The sequence below is a fragment of the Neoarius graeffei genome, chromosome 3, assembly GCF_027579695.1.
Source record: "Neoarius graeffei isolate fNeoGra1 chromosome 3, fNeoGra1.pri, whole genome shotgun sequence".
Classification (NCBI taxonomy): Eukaryota; Metazoa; Chordata; class Actinopteri; order Siluriformes; family Ariidae; genus Neoarius; species Neoarius graeffei.
This window is the reverse complement of record NC_083571.1, coordinates 76,187,515-76,206,294: the sequence shown is the minus strand read 5'-3', so window position 1 is coordinate 76,206,294 and position 18,780 is coordinate 76,187,515. Positions and strand designations below refer to the sequence as shown.

Genomic DNA, 18,780 nt, shown 5'->3' with positions numbered 1-18,780 from the left:
ACTGGTTCGAAGCAGGAACTGCTGAACTTGAGCCAGTAATTGCAGCTAAGCATGCAGCACTGCTCAACTACAAGAGAGAGTCCTCAGAGAAGACGCTTGCTGTGCTCAGGAAGGCCAGGAACGATGCCCAACAGATCGCTAGACAGTTTGCCAATGAGTACTGGCTGAACCTCTGCCAGAGCATCCAGCTCTCTGCAGCTACATCCATGCGATGTACAATGGCATAAAGAAAGCCTTTGGTCCAAGTGCCACCAAGACTGCACCCCTGAAGTCCACTTCTGGCGACTTCATAACCGACCGAAGCAAGCAGATGGAGAGATGGGCAAAGCATTACCAGGAGCTGTAATTCAGAGAGAATGTTGTCACTGACACAGTAGCGTACCAATCCCCTGCCTGTCATGGAGGAGCTCAATGTTCCATCCTCTGTAAAGGAACTGAGCAAGGCCATCAACTCCCTAGCCTGTGGCAAAGCTCCAGGAAAGGATGGCATTCCCCCTGAGGTCATCAAAGCTGGCAAGAAATCTGTTCATCTGTACCATTTGCATGAGCTCCTGCTACAGTGCTGGGAGGAAGGTACAGTGCCCCAGGATATGTGTGACACCAACGTCATCATGTTGTACAAGAACAAGGGCGACCACAGTGACTGCAACAACTACTGTGGAATATCCCTCCTCAGCATCACTGTGAAGGTCTTTGCCCAGAGAGTATTGAACAGGTTACAGGTACTTGCAGAACATGTATACCCTGAGGCGCAATGCAGATTCAGAGCAGAAAGGTCAACAGTAGACATGATCTTTTCACTGAGACAGCTGCAAGAGAAGTGCCAACAGCAGAGATAACCTTTGTATATCGCCTTCATTAACGTGATGAAGGCTTTCGACCTTGTCAGCAGGAAAGGCCTGTTCATCCTGCTACAAAGGATTGGATGTCTCCCCAAGCTCCTGAGGATGACCACATAGTTTCATGAAGACATGCAAGTTATCGTCCCATACGATGGCTCATCCTCTGACCCATTTCCAATCAGGAAAGTGAAACAAGGGTGCGTACTTGCCCCGACACTCTTTGGCATATTCTTCTTCCTACTGCTGTCCTTCACCTTCAGCCAGTCAGAGGACGGTGTATACCTCCACACCAGAAGTGATGGGAACCTCTTCAATCACACTCACCTCTGTGCAAAGACCAAAGTGCGGACTGTCTTGATCAGGGAGATGCTGTTTGCAGACAATGCTGCCCTGACTGCACACACTGAGGAAGCTCTACAGCATCTCATCAGCTGCTTTGCACATGCATGTAGAGAGTTTGGCCTTACCATCAGCATCAAGAAGACCAACATCTTGGGCCAAGGTGTCAGCAGCATTCCAAGCATCTCCATCAGTGACTACACCCTTGAGGTGGTGGAGAACTTCACTCACCTTGGCTCGACCATCACCAGCAACCTCTCCCTGGATGCCAAACTGAACACATGTATCGGCAAAGCAACAACAGCAATGGCTCACCTTGCAAAGAGGGTTTGGAAAAACTCTATGATGACCATCCACACCAAGATGAAGGTGTACCAAGCCTGCATGCTCAGCACTCTGCTCTATGGCAGTGAAGCGTGGACCTTGTACTCCTGTCAAGAATGCAGACTCAATGCCTTCCATCTGCACTGCCTTAGAAGGATTTTGGACATCACCTGGCAAGACCGCATCCCAAACAAGAGCGTCCTGGCACAAGTGGGGATACCAAGCATGTTCACCTTGCTCACCCAGAGGCGCTTACGCTGGCTTGATCATGTCAGTCATATGCAGGATGGCTGAATCCTTAAAGACATGCTGTATGGTGGGCTTGCCATTGGCTCCAGACCTGCAGGAAGGCCTGTTCTTCTCTACAAAGATGTTTATAAACATGAATTGAAGGCAAGCAACATCAATCCAGCAAGTTGGGAAGCTGCAGCTGCAGACCGCAGCAGCTGGAGGCCTGCCGTCGAAGCAGGCATTCAGATGAGTGAGCAGAGGAGAGAGGGGCAGTGGGAAGAGAGGAGACGGCGTAGATGGCAGAGGGCAGTATCAGCACCCACAGAGCCAGGCGCGGACTATATCTGCAACAACTGCAACAGAGCCTGCCATTCCAGGATCGGGCTGTACAGCCACAGCAAGCACTGCAACCCAACTGCAGACTAATCCTTGGCGCACATTCCATTGTCTTCCAAGACAGATGGATGCCAACAACAACCATGGTGGGCAGAAAAGCATCTCAGCATGCAACAGTAGAAGATTATATTGGGTTCCACTCCTGCCAGCCAAGAGCAGGAATCTTAGAATTAAGAACAAGTTCCTATTAAAGTGGCCAGTGAGTGTATATAACAGTATACTGTACATATCCCAAAATAATATGTCCATTACACTTCCAGTTATAAAGTTATAATAAAAAGCAATAAAAGTTACATAATCCTATAATGGGATTGGCTGCTAATTTGACCGTCTGCACACCCTTCGCTGCTTTCATTACTGTAATGACGTACTGATGTATGCCATCTGAGAACTATGCCATGACATGTCCTGTATTCAATTACACAGTCATCACAATACCTGAACTAAAGAAAAGAGAACAACTGGGAGGATTGTGTGCTTGACAGAGTGATCCATTTGGGTGTCCCCTGACTGACATATTACACATTAAGTAGCTGGAATGTAACTGGTTCTGTCTTTGCAGCTTATAGAAACACTACTTGTTCTGTCGTAACAGCTAAAATGTCTCCAATAATAGTCTAAACATACAAGGAATTTAAGCCAGTGTTTCACCATGCATACCTTGATCATTTGCCTGTTGGAAAGGTTGTGGTATTGTTGAGAAATGTGAATGTGTAAAATCATTGTGCTGCACACTGACAAAGTAAGCCATGTTTTTAATGCAACGCAGCATGCAAACACATTTGCATCCATCTACACAATGCCTTCCTAATAGTAAAATAAAGGCATTGCTCCTTCAATTTGCATACAAACAGTAACCCTCATGTACAGACATACACGAAAAACATTCACAAACATGCTTACCAGCAAACATGAGCTCAGACACATCTGGTTTGACATGCAGGCATGTAAAAAGTGGCAAAGGAGACTGTGCTTCGTTAATTTTCTCCTGCATCTCACTCAACTTAGTGTCCATCCTCTGTAAATAGTCAAATTGAGAAAGACATTAATACAATAATACATACAAATATACAGGACATGCCAATCTTTACACTTTGCGCAAGATATCATAAATTGCAAATATACTGTTTGGAAATGTGTAAGTAAATATAATTACACTCAATTGTTGACACACACACCTACAGTATAAGTCATTCTCCTATATAAAAGAGGACAAACACCTGTATACATCTATATCCTGAGTTTACAAAACTAACACACACACATTGTAAATAATAAATAACTAAATACAACCCCAAATCCAAAAAAGTTGGGACACTGTGTAAACTGTAAATAAAAATAGAATGTGATAATTTGCAAATCATGAAAACCCTATATTTCATTGAAAATAGTACAAAGACAACATATCAAATGTTGAAACTGAGAAATTTTATTGTTTTTTTAAAAATATATTCTCATTTTGAATTTGATGTCAGCAACACGTTTCAAAAAAGTTGGGACAGGGCATATTACCTCTACTTTTAACAACACTCTGTAAACATTTGGGAACTGAGGAGACCAATTGCTGTAGTTTTGAAAGAGAAACATTGTCCCATTCTTGCCTGATATACAATTTCAGTTGCTCAACAGTTCAGGTTCTCCTTTGTTATATTTTGCGCTTTGTAATGCCCCAAATGCTTCAAATGGGAGACAGGTCTGGACTGCAGGCTAGTTTAGCACCTGGACTTTTTTACTATGGAGCCATGCAGTTTTAATATGTGCAGAAAGCGGTTTGTCATTGTCTTGCTGAAAGAAGGAAGGCCTTCCCTGAAAATGATTTTGTCTGGATGGCAGCATATTGCTCTTAAAAGTGCATATATCATTCAGCATTAATGATGCCTTCCCAGATGTACAAGCTATCCATGTCATGTGGACTAATGTACGCTCATACCATCACAGATGCTGGCTTTTGAACTGTGTGCTGATAAGAAGCCAGATGGTCCTGCTCCTCTTTATCCTGGAGGATGTGGTGTCCGTGATTTCTAAAAAGAATTTTTACTTTTGAGTCGTCAGACCTTGGGACAATTTTCCACTTCACCTCAGTCCATCATAAAAGAGCTTGGGCCCAGAGAAGGTGGCGATGTTTCTGGATATTGTTTATATACGGCTTTAACTTGCATTTGTGGATGCAGTAATGAACTGTTTTCACAGACGATGGGTTTCTGAATTGTTCCTGAGCCCATACGGGGATTTCCACTACAAACATGTGTCTGATTTTAATGCAGTGTCGCCTGAGGGCCTGAAGATCACAGGCATCCAATGTCAGTTTTCAGCCTTGTCTCTTGCATACGGAGATTTCTCCAGATTCTTTGAATCTTTTAATGACATTATGTATCATAGATGATGTGATCCCCAAATTCTTTGTAATTTTACATTGAGGAATGTTAGTCTTAAATTGTTGCACTGTTTGCCTGCGCAGTCTTTCACAGAGCGGCAAACCCCTCCCCATCTTTATTTCTGAGAGACTCAGCCTCTCTGGGATGCTCATTTTATACCCAATAATGTTACTGACCTATTGCTAATTAACCAAATTAGGGTGTTTTTTTTTTTTTGCATTACACAACTTTTTCAGTCTTTTGTTGCCCCATCCCAACTTTTCTGAAATGTGTTGCTGACATCAAATTCAAATGAGCATATATTTTTCAAAAAACAATCAAATTTCTCAGTTTCAACAACTGATATGTTGTCTTTGTACTATTTTCAATGAAATATAGGGTTTCCATGATCTGCAAATCTTCACATTCTGTTTTTATTTATGTTTTACACAGTGTCCCAACATTTTTTGAATTGGGGTTGTAGTAATAATAACCAGCCTGCTGAAATTATAGTGACACTATTTTGTTACAGCTTAATACGTACAGCAGGAATAAGTGTTTCTCCAATAAGCATGCCAAAGATGTCAGCAAATGTGACGGGTTGGCCACTAGATTTTTTGGTCCACAGAGCTTGGACATAGTTGGTGATGTGCTGTGGCAGGAGCAGGCGGAGAGGATTGCTGCTCACACTGTTCATTAGCTCCTGATTAATCTGCTCTGGGCCCTTCTTAGGGAACTCTGGGTGAGAGTACAACGTAGACATATACCTGGAACACACACAGATGCGTTAACAAGGAGTTGGAGGACAATATCTGTCTCAAAGAAGCAACTTTCATGTCAAACCTGTTGTCTCACATTCATAAGTTTCAGTTTCATGAGGAGTAAAAACACTTGGTAAAAACATACTGTGTAAGAACAGGTTAAATTGTTAAAACAACATGCTTGAAGTGTCCAAGGGTAACCAAATGTGTCACTTAAAATCATACCCACTGTAGGACAGTATTGTGGAATGATGTTGAACATACCATGTTGAGCCAGACAGGCCAGCAATGTATGTTGTGCAGTCCAGAACTCCTGACTCGTACAGAGCCTTCATGACCCCTGAGAAGCCAACCATCGCCCTGAACCCACCACCTGATCCTACCACAGCTATGACAGGGACCTGCATAGACATACAATGATATTACATCAGTTCCTGAACATCCATCCATCCATTGTCCATACCGCTTTTCTATCATGGTCGTGGGGAAGCTGGAGTCAATCCCAGCTGACTTCGGGTGAGAGGCGGGGATCACCATGGACCGGTGACTAATCTATTGCAGGTCTAACACAGAGATGAACAACCACTCACACTCACTTTCACACCTATGGGCAATTTAGAGTAGCCAGTTAACCGTATCCTTGTCTTTGGACTGTGGAAGAAAACCGGAGCCTTGAAGGAAACCCACGCAGGCACGAGGAGAACATGAAACGCCACACAGAAAGGCCCCAGTCAGCGGCCAGATTTGAACCCAAAACCTTCTTGCTGTGAGGCGACAGAGCTAACCACCACACCACTGTGCTAACCCAGTTCTTGAACATTAGCTTAAATTTAAAACATGATCATGATATATATTTTTTTGCTTTAATGCTCTCTTAACCACACACTGGGGAAGGTATATGTATTTCGAGAATAGTTTCATTAATTCCTTCGGGCACTGGTATTTATCCATCCATTATCACTTATCCATCTGGGTTGCAGGGGAAGCTGGAGCCAATCCCAGCTGATTTCAGGAGAGAGGCGGGGTACACCCAATCTATCACAGGGCTAGTCACTGTTATATACATTTATAGTATTGCTAGTGTTGCTAAAGGACAATGCATTGGTGCAACAGGCAGCACCACTGTCGCCCAGCAAACCTTCAGCAGCAGATTTGAATATATTCTGCATTTTCATGCTATGTGTTTCAGGTCTTTTACTTCATTTACATGCAGTTAATTAATGCAAACATTCACACATTTGTTACACACGTGTTATACTAGTGCTGTTTTTTTTCCCTCCCACATACATTACTTTCAATTCTGTTCACTTTTATTTACATAGCAGTTTTTAGAATGGATATTGTCACAATGCAGCTTTCCAGAACTTCAGATACAGATTCAAAATTTGTCCATAATATGCAAGCCAGAGGGGGCGGCACGGTGGTGTAGTGGTTAGCGCTGTCGCCTCACAGCAAGAAGGTCCTGGGTTTGAGCCCCGGGGCCGGCAAGGGCCTTTCTGTGTGGAGTTTGCATGTTCTCCCCGTGTCCGCGTGGGTTTCCCCCACAGTCCAAAGACATGCAGGTTAGGTTAACTGGTGACTCTAAATTGACCGTAGGTGTGAATGTGAGTGTGAATGGTTGTCTGTGTCTATGTGTCAGCCCTGTGATGACCTGGCGACTTGTCCAGGGTGTACCCCGCCTTTCTCCCGTAGTCAGCTGGGATAGGCTCCAGCTTGCCTGCGACCCTGTAGAAGGATAAAGCAGCTACAGATAATGAGATGAGATGCAAGCCAGAGGTGAGGGTAGTTACGAAAAAACTCCCTGAGATGACATGAGAAAGAAATCTTGAGAGGAAGCAAACGTGAAAGGGAACCCATCCTCATGTGGGTGACACCAGATCATGTGATTATGAATCATTGCTCTTCCACAGCTGTATACTATACAGTCAAACAGTACTGTGTTGAAAGGAGTTTCAGTACAAGCATCAGTGTAATTTAGCTTTAAGTCTATAGTACCCAAGTGAAGTTATCCACTGAATAATGAATGAGACGTGAATGCAGACTGTTTTCAGTAAGTGCAGTCTTTAGGCTGTCCAAGTGACACCATCCATAGCCATCTTTAGCGTATCTGCGTGGTACCATACCCAGCAACCTCAAAGTTTAAGTTAGCCATCTTCAGCAGCAGTGAGCCTTTATTTGTCACACATACATTTCAGTACAGCAATTTTAATTTATTTTTTAACAAATTAAAATAAAGCTTGTTATAAAGTTGGGGTCAAAGCTCATTGTCAACCATGATACAGTGCCCCTGGAGCATAGATGGTTAAGTGCCTTACTCAAGGGCCCAACAGTAGCAGTTGTGTATTAATGAGGCTTGAATTTCAACCTTCTAATCTTAAGGTTCTTTTATCTGCCATTTCAACCATATACAGTTGGTACAGTACACAGTTAAAACAAAACAATGTTTCTCCAGGACCATGGTGCTGCATTAAATATCATAGGACTACAATCTAAACATCACAGGACTACAGTCTACAACACACAAAGTGCCAATGTGCAACACTGCAGACAATAAATGACACAAACAACAAAAAGTGCAGACACAAACAAACAACATGAAAAATCGTGCAGAGTACGATACTTGCGAAAATCACAAAGAAACAGAAGTTATGGCTGATTAGGTGTTTTTACAAGATTTGACCTTGGTGACCTTGACCCACCAAAAACTAATGATGTCTTTGTGTGACCCTAATGAGTTGTCCTGTGCATTTTGGTGAAGACTGGTCAATCACGAAGAAACGGAAGTTATGGCCAATTAGGTGTTTTTACAAGATTTGACCTTGGTGACCTTGACCCACCAAAAACTAATGATGTCTGTGTGTGACCCTAATGGGTTGTCCTGTGCATTTTGGTGAAGATTGGTCAAGAAATGATGATGCTAAAGCACCAACAAACAAATGGACAAACAGACAGATCAACATACTTGCAAAAATCTCAGATTTTCGCAAGTAATGAAGTGCAGAGTTGAGTGCGCATACTGAGGTAGTATGAAAAGGTTATAAATAAATGTAAACCTTGTGCGTGTGTGAGAGACATTGTAAACATTGTAAAGCAAAAGTGCATTATTGTCCACTGTGCAAAGATTGCAGTGTGAGTGGTGTGTTCAACAGTCAGTGAGTATCAGTCCAGTCCCACAGAATTGAGGAGTCTGATGGCATGAGGAATTGAGGCAGTATATGAAAAAGGGAATAAATAAATGTAAACCTTGTGTGTGTGAGAGACATTGTAACATTGTAAGCAATAGTGCACTATTGTCCACTGTGCAAGATTGCAGTGTGAGTGGTGTGTTCAACAGTCCATGAGAATCAGTCCAGTTCCTCAGAGTTGAGGAGTCTGATGGCATAAGGGAAGAAACTGTTACAAAGTCTGGCTGTGAAGGCCCGAATGCTTCAGTACTTTTTTCCAGATGGCAGGAGGGTGAAGAGATTGTGTGAGGGGTGTGTGGGATTGGCCACAATGCTAGGGGCTTTCCGGATGCAGCGTGTGGTGGAAATGTCCATGATGGAGGGAAGGCAGACTCCGATGATCTTCTCAGCTGTCCTCACTATCCATTGTAGGGGACTGCAATCAGAGACGGTGCAATTCCCAAACCAGACCGTGATGCAGCTGCTCAGGATGCTTTCAATAGTCCCTCTGTAGAATATTGTGAGGATGGGTGATGGGTTTTCCTCAGCCTCTGTAGGAAATAGAGATGCTGCTGGGCTTTCTTGACTATGGAGCTGGTGTTAAGGGACCAGGTGAGGTTCTCTGGCAGATGAACACCAAGGAATTTGGTGCTCTTGACGTTCTCCATAAGTGAGCTTTCGATGTACAGTGAAGAGCGGTCACTCCGTGTTCTTCTGAAGTCAACAACCATCTCTTTTGATTTGTCCATGTTTAGAGACAGGTTGTTGACTCTGCACCAGTCTGATAGCCGTTGCACCTCCTCTCTGTATGCTGACTCATCATTCTTACTGATGAGACCCACCACAGTAGTGTCATCAGTAAACTTGATGATGTGGTTCGAGCTGTGAGTTGCTACACAGTCATGAGTCAGCAGAGTGAACAGCAGTGGACTGAGCACACAGCCCTAGGGGGCCCCCAATGCTCAGTATGGTGGTGCTGGAAGTTCTGCTCCCAATCCGGACTGACAGATCTCTCAGTCAGGAAATCCAGGATCCAGCTGCAGCGGGAGGTGTTCAGGTCCAGCAGGCTCAGCTTTCCAATTAGCTGCTAAGGGATGATTGTGTTGAATGCTGAATTGAAGTCTACGAACAGCATTCTGACTCTAGGTCGATAACTAGCAAACTAATCAATCATCGCTTCTTAAGCCTAGTTTGTTGCTAAAGTAAGCCTCACATACCCCTTTTCCACCAAGGCTGTTTGAGAGCCATTTCAGAGCTGGTGCCTAATCTTCGCATTTCAACAACCAAAGAAGCAGCTTTTAGCCGGGAAAACTGGTTTGAGAGCAGCACCAACACTGTGATGGTCTCGAGCCAAGAACCACTTATGTCAGGGGCTGAGGGTGAGATTATCATGATCAACAAGACCAACTAAAACTGTGTGGCCACCATTTAAAAAAACAAAAACAAAACAAAAAAACCCAGAGCTAGTGTACTGTCTAGTCTGCCTAATACGTCAGTCCACCATTGTTATTGTTGTACTTGGTGCAAGTGGAGACATACAGATGTATACAGTGAGGGGAATGATGCAGCTCTATGGTGGCTCTCTAGTCCAAGAAAAAACAAAATGGTTCTTAGGAAGGTTCGCAAGTTGAACTGACTCCAAACTGGCACTCGCACCAGCCCAGAACTAGGACTTTACATTGGTGGAAAGGGGATAATAGAGGAGATGTAGATTCATTAATTATAGGTTAATGTGAGATATCCCAGCACTCTGACAGTCGGTTTATTATTTTTACAGACTAATAGAGACAGTGTAAGCAATAAAGTTCGAAACCTGAGAGACATTTTAAGGACTTAGATTTAGGTACGAGTGTGCTCAGCTGTGTGTAGGGACGGGGGCAGGACTATCTTTTAATTCAACATGTAATATTTGCATGGTCAAGTGTCCAAGTTACAAAATCTCTTGCATAATCTGCTCATGTCTGATGTCCAGAAACAAGATCCGCTACGCCAGCATTAGCACTAAAACTGATTCAAGACTTGCCAAATGATTGTGAAATCTCACTCTTTTAGAAGTTTCTTAAGCCCATACAACACCACCATGTTCTTTGCTGTTCTTTTTCAGCCTGATCAGTTTAGAGGTTATTCTGAACCATTTGTCTTTTTACCACCAGAGTCAAGAGAATCAGGATGTAGTTTCTGAAATATTACACAATACAAGGGAATTGCAGTGTTTGAAACTGCAGCTTTAAACCATTCTAGGCATTGCATTATCTTGCACAGTGAACTGAGGGACCATTGAGTCACTGCTTTAAGTAAACTAGGCTTCCTGGAAGACTTCTGGGGTTTCTCTGCTTAATATCTCTGAGGAGTTTCATGTTTCCTTCATGTCTGTGTGGGTTCATTCTACTTTAAAAAAAACAAAAACGAAAAACACACTATATACTTGTTAGCTTCCATATGAACTCAGAACTACAGTCAAACTTCCAGTAAATTCATGATAACGTGACTTAACAGTCAACTTTTGGTCACTGTTGATAATTTATTAGCAGCCTTTATAAATTATAATAATCTCCATGCAGTACTGTGTACTTTGAAAGAAAAATATATATGTATAGCCAAATAAGCTAAAGCTCAGACCAGGAGTATCTGCCTTTTTAGGCTTTTATGCATGTTTAATAAACCACGACAGTCAGTTTTTAATGCCGAGTGGGTTAGTAAAGTTACACTTCCTGAAAATGAGTAAAAATTAATATAGAATATAAATAATGCATGCAATAAGTAATATTTTGAGCTTGAATATAAGGGGACACTGTATAATTTAATTTCAACACAGTAGTTTTTAAAAGTTGTTTAAGACAGTAAAGCCTCCCATGGAGGAGATAACAGCTCTGAGTCTCTTCCTGTTTTGTCTAACGAGAGTGAAGTATGCTCATGCAGCCTCTCTCTAGCAAATATTCATCTGTTATAAAATTGAAAAATGTTAGTTACTTATGTAACTTATGAACATCGTACAAGCGGCAGCGTAAGCAGGCATTCAGCATAGCATTCACTATTAAAGAATGTGAAATAGCTGATGCACTTTTGTCCTGCTCTCGAGAGAAAGTACCATTTTAAAATAAAACTATGATCTAGCATGATCTAGTTATATGACGTTTCTGGCAGCACGTTATTTTGTCATGTTTATTTCTTGCTGTTTTGTTTATTAGCCTAAAATAAACAGTGCTCCGTGTCTGTTTGACAGCCGACTTGCCTGAGTATGACACTGAAGGATGTCAAGGACTGTATGAATAATTGTATAGTGCGAATTATTTTCAATTTGCAACAGACATGCTTAATAAGAACTATAGCTTCACAAGCATCTGACACTGATGCTAATAACAGTGCTTTTGGTGTAACACTGATTTTTTTATTCTTGAGCCAATTTGTGTTTAGTTGTAGCTCATTTTGTTCTTTAAATCATGTACTTGTTTCACGTCAACAAAGTAGAACCTAAAACATGTGCACTGTCATGTCATACCAGTATATGATGATAGGGATGTAACAGAATATGAATACATTATCTGGATTGAAAAGATAACTTTTGAAAAGATGAAAAGATGTGTGAAGGAGGCAGATATAAATGCAGAAATATTTATTATAATACAGTGCAATCTATATACATAAAGTGCAGGAAACACACACAACAACAAACAGTCCAAATTGGCAGGCAAGGTCATAAACGTGAAAACAGGCAAAGGGTCAATCGAGGTGCAAACAGGATATTGGAGGCAAAACGAGAACGAGAACTAGAATCGGGAACAAGAGTCGAGGAACCAGGAAGATCACAAAAATGGGAAACAAGGCTCGGTAATGCACACTGAATGCGGCGTAATACTTTGCGTCATCTTTGCATCGGCGCAGTCCTTAAATAGCCCAACACAGTTCACTGATTGAGGACAGGTGTGCCTTGTTCACGGCGTGCGCACAGCCCGAGGTGTACCTTCAGGTGCACGCGCTAAGGCGCGCAGGACTGACAGAACCCCCTCCCAAAGAGATCCCTCCGGGAGCAAAAAGTCCATAATACTTGGCCCCGGTAGGGGTTCGGGCTCAGGCTCTGGACATGACTTGAGTTCTGGGCTAGGAGTAGGCTTGACTTCGGGACTTGATGTGGACTCTGGACTGGACTCGGGTTCTGAAGATGGCTTCATAGAGGGCTCTGCACTGGGCTCAGGCTCTGTAGGGGGCTCTGGAGCAGAAACTGGATTTGGAACAGGCACTGGATCTGGAGTAGGCACTGGCACAGGAGTGGGCTCTGGAGCTGGCTGTGGCACGGGCTCTGACGCTGGCTGCAGCGCTGGCTCTGGCATGGGAGTGGACGCTGGCTTGGGAGCAGGCTCTGCCGCTGACTCTGGCTCTGCCTCTGGCTTGGGAGCAGGTGCTGGCGCTGTAACAGGAACAGGTGCTGGCACGGGAACAGGAACAGCTGCAGGCTCTGGCTGAGGAACCAGCTCAAATGAGACAGCCTCCTCTGCTGTCTCTATATCAGCCACTGGGGGGAGCTCTGGGGCAACAGTCCCCTCAATTGAGTCAGCCACTGGAGTGGTTGCCTTTAGGAGGCGCTCTAACGCAACAGCCTCCTCGACAGCGTCGACCACAGGAGGGAGCTCTGGAGCGCTGGTCTCCTCAGCTGGGTCAGGCTCAGGCTTGATTGCCCCTCCCCAAAAATTTTCAAGGGGTTCCTCCTTTACTAATGAATCAAAAATAACCTCAAGCATGGCAAAGAAAGTCTGAGAATTACGAAGGCATGGGTGTCCCACCCGAATGAGATAGTCAACCCATCTGTGTGCTCGTCCAGACATAAATGTCAATACGAAGCTTACCCAGATGGGTTCGGGTGGCTTGGGCTCTTGGAGGTTTTTGTAGAAGAGATCACACTGTAGCTTGAATCCCCTTGGGTGATATATTCCATAGTAGACTGCCGGGGAACTCCAGTCAGTCTTCTGAAGAAAATATGCGGAGAGTGGTGGGAACAGGGAAACCCGAAAGCAGCGTGGGATCACGTATTGGAAAAAATCTGCTACATCCATGGTATGGCGAAGTATTCTGTCAGCTGCGCGAAGGAGGTGGATGTAAACACAGAAGTGTTTATTATAATACAGTGCGATCTTTCTACATAAAGTGCAGGAAACACACACAACAACAAACAGTCCAAATTGGCAGGCAAGGTCATAAATGTGAAGACAGGCAAAGGGTCAGTCGAGGCACAGACAGGATATCGGAGGCAAAACGAGAACGAGAACTAGAATTGGGAACAAGAGTCGGGGAACCGGGAAGATCACAAAAACGGGAAACAAGGCTCGGAAATGCACACTGAACGCGGCGTAATACCTCGCGTCGTCTTTGCATCGGTGCAGTCCTTAAATAGCCCAACACTTAGTTCATTGACTGAGGACAGGTGTGCCTTGTTCATGGCGTGTGCGCGCGCAGCCCGAGGCGCGCTTTCAGGTGCACGTGCCAAGGCGCGCAGGACTGACAATAACGCGTTTTAAACTAATACAAACAGGTTTGAAGAGTAAGTGCATCCCAGCTTTGCAGAAGTTCCTAATAGCATTTACAGAAAATTTGTCAGAATGTAACAAAACAAAAAACAGAAATCTGATAAAATATTAGATGACTATTGTTGTTGATTTGGTTAAAACAGGATTTGTTTTTTAATATTTCCTGAGCTTATTCACACACAGATACAAAAAAATCTGATTGAGAGTAATTATGAACTCAAGTGAAGGAGCTGGGGACTTGTACAAGTTCAGGACTTGAGTAGACTATTCAGTAAACTGCTATTTGTTGTTATGGTTTATGTTGTATGCTGTATTTTGTAAACTGTTAGAATGTTCTTTTGTGTGTTTCTGGTGACAGTGTTAGGTTTAAAAAAAAAAGGAGCCTTCAGGTCTAGATCATGCCCACTTCCTTTTTCCAAACACAGATATACATACAACTGCACTTAGTTAGAAATGGCTCCAAAAGACACTCCTGAGTTGTGCAAGTCTATGATCCTCTTTCTCAGATCTCCACTGAGTTCCTTGGACTTTCCCATTGTACTGTGTGTTTCTCAGCAATGAGTGTTGTCAAACAACCCCTTTTTATGTCAACAGCTACCAGCTGTAGTCATGAAGTCATGATCGCTAATAGGAAGTTAAGACGCCTTGACAATGAATACATGTTTAATGTACAGTGGGGCAAAAAAGTATTTAGTCAGCCACCAATTGTGCAAGTTCTCCCACTTAAAAAGATGAGAGAGGCCTGTAATTTTCATCATAGGTACACTTCAACAATGAGAGACAGAATGCGGGGAAAGAATCCAGGAAATCACATTGTAGGATTTTTAATGAATTAATTGGTAAATTCCTCGGTAAAATAAGTATTTGGTCACCTACAAACAAGCAAGATTTCTGGCTCTCACAGACCTCTAACTTCTTCTTTAAGAGGCTCCTCTTTCCTCCACTCATTACCTGTATTAATGGCACCTGTTTGAACTCGTTATCAGTATAAAAGACACCTGTCCACAACCTCAAACAGTCACACTCCAAACTCCACTATGGCCAAGACCAAAGAGCTGTCAAAGGACACCAGAAACAAAATTGTAGACCTGCACCAGGCTGGGAAGACTGAATCTGCAATAGGTAAGCAGCTTGGTGTGAAGAAATCAACTGTGGGAGCAATTATTAGAAAATGGAAGACATACAAGGCCACCCTCGATCTGGGGCTCCACGCAAGATCTCACCCCGTGGGGTCAAAATGATCACAAGAACGGTGAGCAAAAATCCCAGAACCACACGGGGGGACCTAGTGAATGACCTGCAGAGAGCTGGGACCAAAGTAACAAAGGCTACCATCAGTAACACACTACGCATGGATTAAAGCAAAAAAAAAATCATCTGACTGAAAAAAAAAGCTCCATGTCGTTGGCCCCTACCACGTCAGCGATGCGTCATTTTAAACGCCGTGTTGTCCATTATCCCCTCGGCCCCTACTTATAGTACATTTATGTAATTTTAACAATGACTAAAGCTAAGGCAAGACTTTACCATTGTCATTACTGGCTATAAATGATGAAACATCAAGTTTTCAGCGCAAAGTGCAAATTTATTTCAACAATACTTTAGTAATGCACAACAGTGGTTAAGAGAAAAGTGCAAGTGCAGTCGAACTTGAACCATGCTTTCAAAAGAGTGGAACAGAAAGAAAAATAAGAATCTGTTGAAATAAAGCCAGGAAACAAGAAAAGTAAAGTGAAAGTTCATTTTTTCTGCTTCTTCGCAGTGAAGCCAAAGGCATCTAGTTTGGCAACACCTGATGCCTGTTTTTGTTTCTTTTTCCTTGGCACAGCAGCAGGAGCTTGCCATTATTGTCCATTTCATTTCGCCAAGCCCAAAATTTTCTGAATTGTAGATTAATACTAAAGTCATCAACATTATGAAGAAATATATATGGAATTATTTGGTAAACAAAAAAAGTGTTAATCAAACCAGAATATGTTTTATATTTTAGATTCTTCAAAGTAGGCACCTTTTGCTTAGATGACAGCTTTGCACATCTTGGCATTTTCTCAGTCAGCTTTACGAGGTAGTCACCTGGAATGGCTTTCAGTTTACAGCTGTGCCTTGTCAAGAGTTAATTTCTTGAATTTCTTGACCTCTTAAAGTGTTTGAGACCATCAGTTGTGTTGTGAAGAGGTAGAGTTGGTATACAGTGAATGGCCCTATTTGAGTACTGTTCTTATGCCAAGAACTACTCAACTAAGTAAAGAAAAATGACAGTCCATCGTTACTTTAAGAAATGAAGGTCAGTCAGTCCAAAAAAGTTTGGGATGAGTTGGACCGCAGAGTGAAGGCAAAGCAGCCAACGAGTGCTCAGCACCTCTGGGAACTCCAAGACTGTTGGAAAACCATTTCGAGTGATGACCTCATGAAGCTGATTGAGAGAATGTCAAGAGTGTGCAAAGCTGTAATCAAAGCAAAAGGTGCCTACTTTAAGAATCTAAAATCTAAAACATATTTTGGTTTGATTAACATTTTAAAGTTTACTAAATGATTCCTTACGTGTTGCCGCATAGTCTGGACGACTTCAGTACTCATTTAGAATGTAGAAAAAAAAATTAAAAATAAAAACATCGAATTTGAAGGTGTTTCCAAACTTTTGACTGGTACTGTATACGGAGGTTTCAGTCACTGAAAACAACTACTTTCGCAAACTCTGGGCAGAGTGGAGATTTCTGAAAACTCCATCTTCAGACACGCATGTAAATCGGGAAACCGAAGCAGCAGTGGGCGAGAGGGCGCGCGCAAATATAATGAGTCATAGGTGTGAATCTTTCACCGAATACCAATTGTCCTGGTTCTTCATGAAATCACACGCGCATGCACAAATTCATCAGGTTAACTTTCAAATAACTGTTCTTGTGCACTTGCGACACCGGAGCCACTTTCCTGAATTTTGAGCTTCGGAGTATTGGCTTCCACTGTTTTCCGACCTTTTGTGCTTAGTGAATGAGACACTTCATTACACTCCACTGACTGACTTCCAATTCCGGACTTTTTTGAAACTGTAAAATATAGGCCTACGAGATGTTTTTTTGGGACTTAATTTGCATTACTCCTTCACTATTAATTTTTAAGACTGACGAGGCACTAAATACTGTGGAATTATTTTCTCCTTACTATGAAGTTTGGCATCTTAAACAAGTGTCGGGAAATCTTGCAGCCCGACTCTGCAGCCTCCAATGTTTAAGCGAACTGCTGAAGCCATAATGTTTAAATATTAAATCGTAGGCTAATCAAACCAAAGAAAAACACAGCCTTTCCAGAACGTTGTGTGCCGAAGCCTGTTTAACCTACAAAAGGCTTAATAGCAGATTTTGCTGCGGCTTCAACAGGGCTGTTTAGATTTTTTACCTGATCACCTTTCAATACGCAAATATCATTATTATTATTATTACTACTACTACAATAGGACTAGTATTAGTAGGAGGCAAGTAGTTGCCTAGTAGTAGGACAGCCAAATTGTTTCATTAGTGGAGCCGCCGTGAAAAGGAAACTGATGCGGAGCGCCGCGGCTCGCCTCAGGGTGAATCGCGTCCCGAGGTGCAGGGCTGGCCCGCCCTGGCAGCACTGGTTCATTGGGGAGAGGGCAGAGGTCGCTGGCTGCCAAGTTTGGAGAGGCTGGGACCTCCCCTGGCCGAGTTACGAGCGTGCAAAGTCGGGCTGGAGCCGCCGATAGAAACGCAACTCAAGCCGAGCACCGCGGCTCGCTGCCTCCGCCGAGCCTCCCCGGGACTAGTCAGTAGCGTAGGCTGTATTTATTTATTTAGGCCTATCTAGCGCAACAACTTATTCCTTTACATATACTCAAACATAGCACAAGAAAGGGTTCAACAACAGGCAATCGCAGCAGCTTGGTGAAGTTCTAAATCACGTCAGTGTCAGACCTATGGGCTTAGTCTGGCTAACGCGACAAAGCTCTATGAGCTATTAGTCTGGCCAAGATATTAAGCCCAACCGTTTCCCAGAGCCCGTGGTTGACCCGCCTCCCTGAAATGCCTCAGTTTGCTACTGGTCGAAGCCAGAAAAGGCTGTGACGAAGCTTAAACCAATCACATCACTCTTTCCTCTGACGTATGCGACGCGACAGGGCTAACTGGTAGATTAAACTCTTACCGAAGCCGGTCGGGAGCAAGGCGAAAATGTCCTTCCTTTCAATAAATACCTCCAGGGCTGCTCTTTGCTCCGTTTTCAATGAGAACTTCCCGTTGAATGCTTTCAATACAGCATCTATGCGTAATAGATGCGGAAGCGTGAATGAAGCGCTTCTGGCATAGATTCTGTAAACAATCTATGGCTTCCGGTCGCAGTTCTACTACGTCAGTGCCTTGAACATGCCTCTACCCAGGGCCCTTGGAGATGCTCAAAGTTGATTGGTTCCCGATTTTTTGGGAGCTTGGAAGAGCTGTAGATAGCTTGCCTGGCCAGACTAAGCTCGCAACAGGCCCTCGTGTTGCGTCACGCTTAGGATAGGCGGGCCCAGGCTACTATGGGCCTACCCCCCTTTTTTTTCTTCCTTGGATCTGCATCAATCTCATTACTGACCTTTAGCGCTCCCAGTTGACGGAAATCCGTCATAGCGACGGAAAACTTTAATGCACTACGCCGCCAGGGACTCAAATCCTGCAGTGCCAGACGTGTCCCCCTGCTTAAGCCAGTACATGTCCAGGCCCGTCTGAAGTTTGCTAGAGAGCATTTGGATGATCCAGAAGAGGACTGGGAGAATGTCATATGGTCAGATGAAACCAAAATAGAACTTTTTGGTAAAAACTCAACTTGTGTTTGGAGGAGAAAGAATGCTGAGTTGCATC

The 18,780-nt window shown here is 43.3% G+C and overlaps 1 protein-coding gene across 1 annotated transcript in view; it reads right to left on the bottom strand.

The window, feature by feature from the left end:
• Nucleotides 1-18,780, bottom strand: part of pla2g4ab (phospholipase A2, group IVAb (cytosolic, calcium-dependent)) — a 69,945-nt gene that overhangs the window by 23,218 nt on the left and 27,947 nt on the right. Inside the window, exons 8-10 of the mRNA XM_060917357.1 lie at nucleotides 5,512-5,648; nucleotides 5,031-5,253; nucleotides 3,036-3,150 (exon numbers count right to left, since the gene is read on the bottom strand). Coding sequence (XP_060773340.1) covers nucleotides 3,036-3,150; nucleotides 5,031-5,253; nucleotides 5,512-5,648 — 475 coding nt within the window. The remainder of the gene's footprint in view (nucleotides 1-3,035; nucleotides 3,151-5,030; nucleotides 5,254-5,511; nucleotides 5,649-18,780) is intronic.